Source organism: Neoarius graeffei, chromosome 22, assembly GCF_027579695.1.
Source record: "Neoarius graeffei isolate fNeoGra1 chromosome 22, fNeoGra1.pri, whole genome shotgun sequence".
Lineage (NCBI taxonomy): Eukaryota > Metazoa > Chordata > Actinopteri > Siluriformes > Ariidae > Neoarius > Neoarius graeffei.
In genome coordinates this window covers 10,044,817-10,057,518 of record NC_083590.1, presented here as the reverse complement: position 1 = coordinate 10,057,518, position 12,702 = coordinate 10,044,817, and the positions used below count along the sequence as shown (strand labels likewise).

At 43.7% G+C, this 12,702-nt stretch overlaps 1 protein-coding gene across 2 annotated transcripts in view; it reads left to right on the top strand.

Annotated features, from left to right (window-relative positions):
- Window positions 1-7,602, top strand: part of jpt1b (Jupiter microtubule associated homolog 1b) — a 33,407-nt gene extending 25,805 nt beyond the window's left edge. Inside the window, exons 4-6 of one of the 2 annotated variants that reach the window (XM_060904336.1) lie at window positions 2,637-2,664; window positions 2,955-2,999; window positions 7,137-7,602. In XM_060904336.1, coding sequence (XP_060760319.1) covers window positions 2,637-2,664; window positions 2,955-2,999; window positions 7,137-7,270 — 207 coding nt within the window. In that variant the 3' untranslated portion in view covers window positions 7,271-7,602. The remainder of the gene's footprint in view (window positions 1-2,636; window positions 2,665-2,954; window positions 3,000-7,136) is intronic. The other variant, XM_060904337.1, reaches the window with a different exon arrangement.
- The last annotated feature ends 5,100 nt before the right edge of the window (window positions 7,603-12,702 follow it).

Here is a 12,702-nt window from a genome sequence, read left to right as displayed (position 1 = left end):
CTTTGTGCTCTCTTTTAGACGTGGCTCTAAGAATGTAAGGCCAGATGCTCTTTCCAGGCAGTTTCCTCTGGACTCTCGGCAAGACACCACTGAGCCCATCCTCTCTGCCCATTGCCTCATGGCCGCTGCCCGACTCAACATAGAAACCACTGTCCAAAACACCCTGTCCAGCAATCCAGGACCAGGCAATGGTCCACCCAACTGTCTGTATGTGCCGCCTTGTGTGCATTCCCAAGTACTTCAGTGGGGACACAACTCCCTCCTAGCCTGTCACCTTGGGGCAGCCCAGACCCTTGCCGTCCTCAGTGCTTCTGGTGGCTGACCATGCAGCAAGACGTTAGGACCTTTTGTGGCAGCTTATGATGTCTGTTCCAGGAACAAGATTAGCAATCAACTGGCTGCCGGATTATTAAGGCCCCTACCTGTACCGCACCGTCCTTGGTCCCACATTGTGGTGGATTTTGTCACTGGCCTCCCCAGCTCCAAGGGCAATACCTGCATCATGATGATCGTCGATTGCTTCTCTAAGGCGGCTCACTTCGTTCCCTTCCCTAAGCTGCCTTCAGCTGAAGATACAGTGGAACTGTATCTACCATGTGTTTTCATATTCATGGTCTGCCTATGGACATCATGTCCAAAAGAGGCCCCCAGTTCTCCACTCATTTCTGGAAAGAGTTCTGCAAGCTTATTGGGGCCACTCCCAGCCTCTCTTCAGGTTACCACCCCCAGACTAATGGGCAGACCAAGTGCACCAATCAGAACCTGGAGGTCACTTTACATCTGGTGATTCATCTTCCTGGAGCCAGGCATTCCATTGGATCAAATACGCCCACAGCAGCCTTCCCTCATCATCCACCAAGCTGACTCCCTTCCAGTGTTTCAGTTACCAGCCCCCTCTTTTCCCGGAGCAGGAGGAGGGGGAGGCATCCGTTCCTTCAGCCCAAGCCTTTGTCCAACGCTGCCGCAAAGTTTGGGCGCATGCCAGACGTCACCTATTGCGTGCCAATCACGCATTCCAAAAGCTGGCAGATCAACATTGTAGACCGGCTCCTGTTTACCACCCAGGACAAAAAGTCATGCTGTCCACAGCCAGTCTTCCTCTCAGGGTCTCCTCATGCAAGCTGGCCCCCAGGTTTGTTGGCCCCTTCCCCATTTCTAAGGTCATTACTCCCATGAGTGTTAGATTGGCATTACCCAGGTCTATGCGGTGGCTCCACCCATCTTTTCATGTCTCTCAGCTGAGACTCCTGGTCTCCAGCCCCTTCTCCCCTCCTTCCAAGATTCCTACCCCTCCCAGGATCATCAATGGAGGAAAGGCCTACACAGTTGGGAAACTACTAAAGGTCTGTCGAAGAGGTCAGGGACTACAGTATCTGGTTGACTGGGAGAGCTATAGCCCAGAAGAGAGGTGTTGGGTGCTGGCGCGTTTTATCCTCAACCCTGCGCTCATCAGGGATTTCTACTGCAAGAACCCAGGAGCCCTGTCTGGGATGCCCAGAGGTGTCCGTAAGGGGGGAGGTACTGTCACAATCCAGCCCAGAACTTCCAGATCCTGATCTGTGCCTTTGCGCTCCGCTCTGCATTTTTCCCCCGTTTTCCCTGCGTTGCATTAACGTACTTGCTACATCTTTATCAGCTACTCTGTATAAACACACCGAGGAGATTCACACAGCGTGGATAAATAAATCGGCATAAGTTTTGCTGAGCTCATGTTCTCGTTCATGTTCGCGCTTTGCTCCTTGACTTTTTATTTACGTTTCTGGGATTACAAGTTTGCCTGCCATTTTTGGGACATCTTGCTGTGACTTTGGCTCAAGACTTTGTTTACGTTGTGGATTATGATTCTGCCTGCCGTTTTGGGACCTATCGCTGTGACTTTGGCTTGGGACTTGTTAACATTTTGGATTATGACTTTGCCTGCTGTTTTTTGGGGCTTAACGCCGTCTTCCTGGATATCATGAAGTTTGTTTTGGACTGTGTTGCTGCGCCTGTCACCTGCCTTCCCGTCTCACTCGTCTCCTCAGGTACACTTCCACTCGTTTCCTGTAGTTGCACATTGGGTCCTGTCGGTTTCTGTGGCCTTTGGGTCGTGACACAGAACACATACAATTGGTTCATAAACTCATACCATTGGTTTATAACTTGCACTCACCAGCCACTTTATTAGAAACACCATCCAGCCACCTGCTGTTTGATGCAGTTCTCGAATCAGCCGATCCCTTGACAGCAGCACAATGCATCAAATCCTGCAGATGCAAATCAAGAGCTTCAGAAAGTGTGACTTTCTTTCACTGAGGCATGGGTGTTGGTTTGAGCCAGATGGACTAACTTGAGTATTTCAGCTCTTCTCAAGTTTAGTCTGTTTGGTGAATTGTAAAACAAAGTAAGCTGCTATAAAATGACCGCTATAAAAGAAAGAGCCAGCTTTAATGTTCTGAAGTAGTTTGGCCAGTCGAGTATTTCTTTAACCTCTACCCACACACACACACAGCCTCCAAGAAACTCCACAGGTTTTTTTTTTTTTTTAAACACTTAACAAATTTAGCCTGCAATGTTACCTGTCATACAGGACCTGAGTGAAAACACTACTGATGGTCAGTTGTGCTTATTTCTAAATCCTCTCTTGTTTCTTCCAGGAGGAAAACCACGAGCAAGTAAATCATGGTGAGTGTTTTTTGCCTCATCAAGTCTCTCTCTCTCTCTCGGTGTCACTCTAAACAGCAGCACATGATGCACATTAAGTTAAATAGTGCCTCTGTTATATGCTCTGTGGAAAACATTGGCTTTTATTCATCAGATTTGAGCCTAAAATAATTGCAGACAGATTTTTACCCCATGTTAATATTCACCAGTTTTTATAGCGTATCTGGTGTAATCAAACCCGTCTGCTCAGAGTGTATCTTATGTCATATTTTGAACTCCCAGTAAACTTTAATCATCTCCTCTCATCCCAGCTGACTACAGGCGAAAGGTGGGGTACACCCTGGACAAGTCGCCAGGTCATCACAGGGCTGACACATAGACACCGACAACCATTCACACTCGCATTCACACCTACGGTCAATTTAGTCACCATCTGTACTGCAAAGTCTGGATTATTAGTGACTTGTGAAAATCTACATGCATTTTATCACAGTTTCGCTTTCGTAAAGGCTGCTCTGAGGTCCACCCTTACCCATCACAATTACATTGAAATATATGAAATATTTCTAATGTTTGAATGGTCTGAGGAACACACTGATAGTAAGCTGTAGTAAGAGAAATCTAACCTAGGGAGAGAAATTTAGATGAGAGTGAGACAGCTAGCCTATCGAGAGAAGGCTAACTTGGTCAGCGTCGCCTATATTTTTATCATGGTGTGAATATTGGTCATGAGAATTAAAGGAAAACTCCAGGATTTTTTAACCTTGGCCCTGTTTCTGGGCCTTGAGTCCAAATAGCCACTCGGGACAAACGCGATTGAAATCAGTCCAGTATGGAATGAGAACGTTATAACCAGCAACCACAAAACAGCTATACAATGTAATCCTATAGGGCAATCATCCCATGTCAAAGGAAACCATTTATTTTCACCACTGATGGACTCAATGTTATTATAAATGTCTGACTCCATGGAAAGGATCCTGACAAAGATACACCTGTCTACCTGTCTCTGTTTACCTCAATAACTGCAAAGAAACTGTACAAAATGACTGTTTTTACACTCAGTGTTTCATCTTTCTCTTCTTCTGGTCTCTGACGCAGCGCCACATTCAGTGCCTCTAATCGATTATCTCACAGGACTGTTTCCTGATTTTTAAAAACCAAATCCTTTTCATGTCATCAGATACTCATTAATATTATCACTTATATATTCAGGTAGGCATATCAGGGGAAATTCAATCCAAACTGCTCTCAATGAATTCAGAATTGAAGGCAGAACAAAATACTTTTACAGAATTAAAATGTTTATCCATTCTTGAGATATGACAAATCAAAGATTGAAAAAAAAAAGGCTTAAGTTTTAGAAAACTGCCGTAATATTCTGTATGAGGATCACATGGTCCAAAATGGGCCGCATTAACCAATGAGATCAAATGTTTTTTTTCTCAATAACTTTTCTATTTTTCAAGATCTTTACATGGAAATTGGCAGCACATAGATGGTTGTATACTGAATACAAATTATGCAAAATAGTATTTAATTAGTATTTATGCTAATTAGGTAAAAATGTTAAATTGGTACACTCAATAAAAAAAAGTAATAAATGTTTATTTCTAATCCCCTCTTTGTGCTCTGTAGGCCTTTGTATTTTTCAGTAGATCCTACTAGTGTTTATCTCATCTCATTATCTCTAGCCACTAAAATGATTTCGATTAATATTCACAGCTTTCAAGGCGAACCTCAAAAAAACTATTTGATCCACATCCAATAAACAATTCACATTAACTCAACTGAAATCGACACTCGTTTCTGACTTCTGGGTTTTATTTCCATCTCATTACAACCACTAAGATCTCAATATTTTACATCAAAACAACTCCAGTTATATTCTAAAATATTTATTTACATGAATCAGTTTGATTTGAAAAAAATAAGTAGGTAAAGCTACAGTGGTGCTTGAAAGTTTGTGAACCCTTTAGAATTTTCCATATTTCTGCATAAATATGACCTAAAACATCATCAGATTTTCACACAAGTCCTAAAAGTAGATAAAGAGAACCCAGTTAAACAAAGGAGACAAAAATATTATACTTGGTCATTTATTTATTGAGGAAAATGATCCAATATTACATATGTGAGTGGCAAAAGTATGTGAACCTCTAGGATTAGCAGTTAATTTGAAGGTGAAATTAGTCAGGTGTTTTCAATCAATGGGATGACAGTCAGGTGTGAGTGGGCACTCTGTTTTATTTAAAGAACAGGGATCTATCAAAGTCTGAGCTTCACAACGCATGTTTGTGGAAGTGTATCATGGCACGAACAAAGGAGATTTCTGAGGACCTCAGAAAAAGCGTTGTTGATGCTCATCAGGCTGGAAAAGGTTTCAAAACCATCTCTAAAGAGTTTGGACTCCACCAATCCGCAGTCAGACAGATTGTGTACAAATGGAGGAAATTCAAGACCATTGTTACCCTCCCCAGGAGTGATTGACCAACAAAGATCACTCCAAAAGCAAGGAGTGTAATGGTTGGCGAGGTCACAAAGGACCCCAGGGTAACTTCTAAGCAACTGAAGGCCTCTCTCACATTGGCTAATGCTAATGTTCATGAGTCCACCATCAGGAGAACACTGAACAACAATGATGTGCATGGCAGGGTTGCAAGGAGAAAGTCACTGCTCTCCAAAAAGAACATTGCTGCTCATCTGCAGTTTGCTAAAGATCACATGGACAAGCCAGAAGGCTATTGGAAAAATGTTTTGTGTACGGATGAGACCAAAATAGAACTTTTTGGTTTAAATGAGAAGCGTTATGTTTGGAGAAAGGAAAACACTGCATTCCAGCATAAGAACCTTATCCCATCTGTGAAACATGGTGGTGGTAGTATCATGGTTTGGGCCTGTTTTTCTGCATCTGGGCCAGGACAGCTTGCCATCATTGATGGAACAATGAATTCTGAATTATACCAGCGAATTCTAAAGGAAAATGTCAGGACATCTGTCCATGAACTGAATCTCAAGAGAAGGTGGGTCATGCAGCAAGACAACGACCCTAAGCACACAAGTCATTCTACCAAAGAATGGTTAAAGAAGAATAAAGTTAATGTTTTGGAATGGCCAAGTCAAAGTCCTGACCTTAAACCAATCGAAATGTTGTGGAAGGACCTGAAGCGAGCAGTTCATATGAGGAAACCCACCAACATCCCAGAGTTGAAGCTGTTCTGTATGGAGGAATGGGCTAAAATTCCTCCAAGCCAGTGTGCAGGACTGATCAACACTTACCGCAAACATTTAGTTGCAGTTATTGCTGCACAAGGGGGTAACACCAGATACTGAAAGCAAAGGTTCACATACTTTTGCCACTCACAGATATGTAATATTGGATCATTTTCCTCAATAAATAAATGACCAAGTATAATATTTTTGTCTCATTTGTTTAACTGGGTTCTCTTTATCTACTTTTAGGACTTGTGTGAAAATCTGATGTTGTTTTAGGTCATATTTATGCAGAAATATGGAAAATTCTAAAGGGTTCACAAACTTTCAAGCACCACTGTATGAAAACTCACTTCAAAGTCTCCCGTGAATCATAACATCAAAACTAGCAGGGGGAAAGTTTTGCTGAATCCTTCTTCATCAGAAACGGTGAGAGAACATCCCTATAAAAGTTATCTGACTGATATTTACAAGTAATCCAGTGGGAAACTGATCAGGAGAGAGAGAGAGAGAGCCTGACTGCTTTCCCGTGACTCAAAAAGAAAAGCACCAGCAGTTTCCCGATGTCCCGCGAGCAGAGTTTTTACTCTGTTGTACCGACTTCAACCTGCCGTTACTCCCAAAGTACTGAACAGATCTTAACCAGATACATTTCTTTGGAAAGCAGAGATTATAAGCTTTTTAATGATGATATTCACAGTAGAAAATATTCAAGAGTTAAGCAATGACGGGTTTGGAAACTTTGAGCGTCTGCATGGACAGTTTTCACAGCACAGCCAGCAAGTGTCTGATACGCCTAATTCAGGCCTTACTTTGGAAATGGACTTCACAAATTTTGCACGACTTCTTTTGTAAACATCAGAAAACGGCCCCTTATGATAATCAACTACAGGCGCTGGATGGGATGCTGCGTCAGAGACTGGAGAGATGGGAAAATAGAGCTCAGGATTTTAAAAAATCCTGGAATTTTCCTTTAATAGGAATAATATAGGGATGTACTTACTGTGTCCATTTTGGGGAAAAAAATGCAATAAGCAAGATTTGTTTCTCGGTGGGAAAATAAACTTTTACCTGCAAAAAGAGTCCAGAATCAATCCTGGGTGCAGACCACACATGAAAATGCCTTGGGGGGGTGAGTCTTTTGAGGTGATGGTGAATATGTGAAAACTGAGGGTTGTGATCTCTAGGCTTTACATACAGGTGCACGGCTGGAGTTCAAATTTTATCATAGTAATAGTATTAGAGCGTGTGTGTGTGTGTGTGTGTGTGTGTGTGTGTAGATGAGTCAGAGGAAACCGAAGCCCCTGAGGAAGAGCCTCAGCAGCAGAAGGAGGAGGAGCAGAAACAGCCTTCTGGTGCCTCCTCTGGCCGAAGAAACCCTCCTGGTGGAAAATCCAGCCTCATTCTGGGCTGAACGCGCTCACTGAACACACCTCTCTCTCTCTCTCTCTCTCTCTCTCTCTCCCCCCTTTTTTAAAAAGTCACTCTCTCTTCACTCTCCTCATGTGAGCCATGGGATGATTTCTTTCTTTTTGTCCACTACCACATGTCTGTATTATTGTTTTTCTATTGCAAAAAAAAGAAAATGAAAGAAAGCTGGTCGGCAGAAGCACTTTATGTAAAAGCTCCATTTCAGCCCATCATGAAGAGCGCAGGCCCTGCAGGGGGGAAGCATGGAAGGCAAAGCAAGGAAAAGATTCATCGCGCTAAATTTCTAAATACAAATAAAGATTGATATGAATTTCACTGCCTCTGCTGATGTTTGTGTATTAACACATTACATGGTGTAACCTTTAAAAAACAATTCAGTTATAATCAATATTAGTGTATTACATAATCACCTAATTGCAGTTACATGATTATTATTTATAGGAAACCTCATAATGAAACATTCCACAGGTTCAGCTATCATGTTTTTTTTTATAAGATACATCTCGATAATACAACTTTCCTGTGCACATTTGTGGACTTGTAATCATTTGTCGTATCCTAGTAATAAAGATTTAATTTTGACTCCATTGATAAAACTTATCTGAGATCACAGTGATGTGACCTGTCTGAGATCAGTAAAGTATAAAAACACTCCAGGATGTGAAGTGCTTAATTGGTGTTATATCATCGCAATCTGCCAATGATTACAATTATTAATATATTAATGAACAATACTTTATACTTTTAAAAAAATCAATTTATAGTTATGGTTAATGGTGTGGACCATTGTTAGCTGCTATAAATGAACGTTCTGTCATCAGTCTCCTCATTTTCTTTCTTGAAACCACAAAGATTAAAAAAAATTACGCAATGCATAAATTCCTCTGTCCTGAAGATTTTCCTGATTCAGAAACATAAAGCTTTAATAAACTGCTGACACTAGAGACTCCTTCCATAAACGTTCCAGAAATCATCTAAAAAGGACCCATGAAAACAACTGGAGCTCCAAATAAGTTCCTCAGCACGCAGTTTGTTGCCGCTTCGCACCAGAATCAGTCAGACATTCATAATCTAAAGTGAATTTAGAAGTAGTTCAGGGAATTCTGACTCTTTTCAGTGAGTCAGTAGGTTTGCCTCATGCAGCTCACCAATAATGGGGCTTTTCCACTACCAACGCGGATGAGTTGGGCTGAGTCGTGCGGTGCTGAGTCGAGCTGAGTGGGGCTGTTGGGGTTGCATTTCGACTACAACCGCGCTGAACCATGCTGGCTGGAAGTGGGTGGACACATTGGGTGGAGTTAGCGAAAGTGGGTGGACGTCACGTGATGTCGTTAGGCGGCGCAAACAGTGACATCAGTGACCTTTTAAGTGGTTTCCTCGCTTGGGTTGGTCTTCCATCTTCTAGTTTTCTGATCATCTTCTTTGTTGTAATTCTTCTTCTTCTTCCGGGTTTATGGTGTTTACAGATGGTGGTTAAAGATCCCAGCGTGCTCGCGGGGCGTGTGTGGGCATGTGAGGACACTCCTTCTCACCAATCAGTGCACAGGGGAGTGTCTCCTCACGCCCCTAGCCCCACTCGGCTCGGTTGGGCTCACTTCAGCCCCACTCCAAAACCGTGCGAGTTTTGGGTGCTGAGTAAGGCTGAAGTGAGCTCAATCGTGCTGCTCTGAGGTAGTCGAAACGCGAGCCGTGTTGGGCTGAAGTGAGCTGAAAAAGGGTAGTGGAAAAGGCCCATAAGAGTCGACTCCCAAATGGCTCACAGCCCCCACCTGCCATGTGTTTCAGGATGTTGTCAAGTTCACAAAACTGGAGCTGCTGCAAACCTGGTGAAGGCAATTGTGAAAGAAGAAACAATCAAGGGCTAAATGTGGCGGATATAAGAGGTGTGCGTGTATTTTTCCTCTTTCTGTAATTTGTTTTTTAAATTAAGAATCCTTAATACGAATGCATTCATAACCAGTAGCCAATCAACAGGTAGGAATGCGACCGGATGCGTGAAAGCCAGAAGAGACACAACAAGAAAAACTAAACAGGAAGTAGAGCAGAAGGTGCGTGGCGATAACGTTGAGTGGCACGGTGTATGTGAAGCCCGAAAGACAGAAGCGGAGCGTTTGTTTTCTGCAACTTAAAACCCAGTTGTGCAACGACTAGTGACTGCCAGAAGTGCCTTGGAGTGCGTAGCCAAGAAGCGTTGGTACACCTGCCGAGGAGAGGGGCTAAGAGTCGTGAAGGGGTTCGTTTGCCTAGACTTCGCTCGCTAAGCAGTTTGCAGTTCCCTGCCAACCAGAGACTGATCCAGCAGTACGAGGTGAAGTAATCCTGTGGGATCATAGTGACAATTTCCTTGTCCATTTTGTGCCATTTGTTAGCCACAGCCTAGTCGAGACTGCAGCTATTGTCTCGCCTGATCTAAATTGTTTGACGCACACTAGTAGCGTTGTTGAAGACAGGCATTATTCATGTTTAATTTGTTACTTTATCTACGAGGACTGAAAGTAAGGCTTTCGTTTGCTGCTCAGCCATCCACCTGTGCATGTGTGGGTGGAGTTTTTTCGTTGGACAATTGAACTGCTGAAGGACGTTTTCACCGGCGCAAAGCCATTTTGCTTTAAAACCAAAAGACTGTTGTTGTTTGCCGTGCGAGTGCAACTGTTGCTCGTGAAGAACTGAACATTGCCATTAAGAGCTGAGGTGAACTAGATACCTGGGTTTAGGCTACACGCCATTCAATTTAAGTTTGTCATTATAGCTTCCTAACTTCCTTGTGTAAGTTTCCTTTGAGTTTTGTATGTATTTTGAACTAAACTTAATGGTTGAATATTAAGATAGATAATGTTAGTTATAACTGAGCACTCAGGTTAGGGTTAACAGTGAGTACAAAGTAAATTCAAACAGATAAAGGGGAGTTGATTATATTGTTTTCTAAATTTATTTTTTTCTCTCTCTCTATTTCTCTACCTTAATTAGACAGTTCTGCTTATTAAATATCCATTTTGAATTTGAGTATTGCCCAAGTGGTGTACTTATTGTGTGTGTATAACTTCTCTGGAGTAGGGTGTGTCTCATCCGATACTGCCAGGGCATTGTGGTTTGGGGCTGTGCAGGGTAAGTCTCTCACATATACAGACACTGAATTTTGTTCACTATCCTTTAGGTTATCACTGCGACATTTAATTTAAAAATCACTAAAGCCTTTATAATATACCCTTTTGTGGTTAGTAAACTAGGTTCGAGTTAGTAGGCTTGGGTGGGGTCACGGACTTAAATCTGTTTCCTTCCAACCCTCTAGAAGGCATTACTTTCCTTTACTAGCGGACATAGGTACTGTCCATTACATTTTGGCGTCTTACGAACAGGATCATTCCTTTGTAGCCTTGCAAAGTAATTCCCATCATGTCTGAGATGGAAGAGTTAAGAGAACAGTTTGAGGCCTTACAAAAGATGATGGCGGACCAGTCGGCCAAGCTTGGGGAACAGGCAGCGCTCCTTGATCAGGCCAGACAAGATCATAGGGAGGCACTATCAATGGCAAAGACAGTCGTTGAACAACAGACCAAGACTCCATCAACGTTGTATATACCAAGGGAGAGAAAATGCTCTGACTTTACTGGCAATCCACCCCAAGGTGAACCCTGTGTAGAGGAGTGGATAGCATCTATAAAATTGTCATTTAAGATTGGCAGAATTCCAGAGGAGGACAAACTGGAGTGGCTGAGGCAACACCTCAAGGGTGAAGCAAAACTGACTGTTAAGTTCCTGCTAAGCAAAGACAATACTGATGTAGAGAAGGTTTTCAAAGTTCTGGAAGACACATATGGTGATAAAGTCCCTGTTGGCGCTTGTCTCGGAGAGTTTTACGATAGGAAACAGTTGGCAGGAGAAAAGATACGAGCGTACACCTATGACCTACAAGAGAAACTCCATAGGCTGAAAAGGTGGGCTCCAGCACGAATCCAAGACAAAGACAAAATGCTAAAAGAACAATTCATACTAGGTCTTCGAGACAACCTCTTACGACGCGAAGTAAAGCGACAGGATAAAGAAAAGCCGACTCAGTCGTTCCTTGACTTGATGGATGCAGCCATAACATGGTCTGAGGAAGAAGAGGGGGCCTCCACCGTTGACACAGCCAGGGGTCCAGTGCGAGGGGCTATCCACGCCACCAGTGCTGAGGACACATCTCCGTTAATGCTGAAGTCACTCCATGAGGCTATCCAAAACCTTGCTGCCCGTCAAGAGGAGCTCTTTAAAGCCGTTCATGGAGTGGAGCAGGGCACTCCACCTGCTAGACCGGTTAGGCCTCCTTTAAGAGACAGTGAGGGACGGCTTATTTGCTATATTTGTAATCAACCAGGTCATACAAGCCGCAATTGCCCACAGGGTAAGCCAGCAGGCCATAGGGTGAAAATGGCAGCTGTTGCCACTTCGGACGGGAGTCGCACTGACCGTGATAATCAAAGTCACGGTGGCCCCGCCTCAGCTGGCATTAGAGCTGTCAAACTTGCCAATGAGGAGCCAGGCCCCAAAACTTCAACCAGCGCATTTGGCGAGTGCTTTATCCTTGATGTTCTGATAGATGGCGTAAAGACCAGTTGCTTCTTAGACACTGGGTCGGAGGTCACAACCATCCCCTAGAGCTATTTCAGAGAGCATTTGCAAGGGACAACATGTTCTCTGTCACCAGCCAAATGGGTACGCCTAACTGTCGCTAATGGTATTGAAATTCCAGTGGTGGGGTGTTTAGAGGCGGACATTGAATGTATGGGCAAACTGTTAAAGGGTTGATGCATCTTCGTGTTGAAGGACAGCTGCAGTAGCCTTAAAGAAAGAAAAGCAGTGCCCGGTATTTTGGGAATGAATGTGATCGGAGAGCTGAAGGGTTTTCTGACAGATTTCAAGGGTATTAAGAAGTTGGATCAAGGTACACCATGGGCAGGCCAGGCTAGTCTAAGTCGTGTGTTGGCTACCATTGAGGAGGGGGATCGGTGTGTGGGGCCTAATGGACGGATCGGATTCGTGAAAGTAGCAGGGAAACAGGCTGTCACAATTCCTCCGCGCAGTGAAAAGGTAATAGAGGGTTGTTGTCGGATACCCCCAAGGGTGAAGTGTAAGGTACTTGTTGAGGCATTCCCCCAGTGCGAACCTCCCTCGCGGTCTACTAGTGGCTAACGTACTCGCTCAGGCTGCTGAGGGAAAGGTCCCAGTGCGTGTGCTCAATTCAAGCGAGAAAGCCATAACACTGTTTCCAAGATGCAGGGTGGCGGAGTTGAGCAAGCCAGATACCATCTTATCGAAGGAGGTGGTGTCCGTCGAGGAGCTGAATGGGGAGCTGTTCGTGAAAAAGGTCAGCTATGAGGAAGCCCCATTCGTAGGGGGGGACACCCAATTCGCGGAGGGAGACACACCCATGTCCGT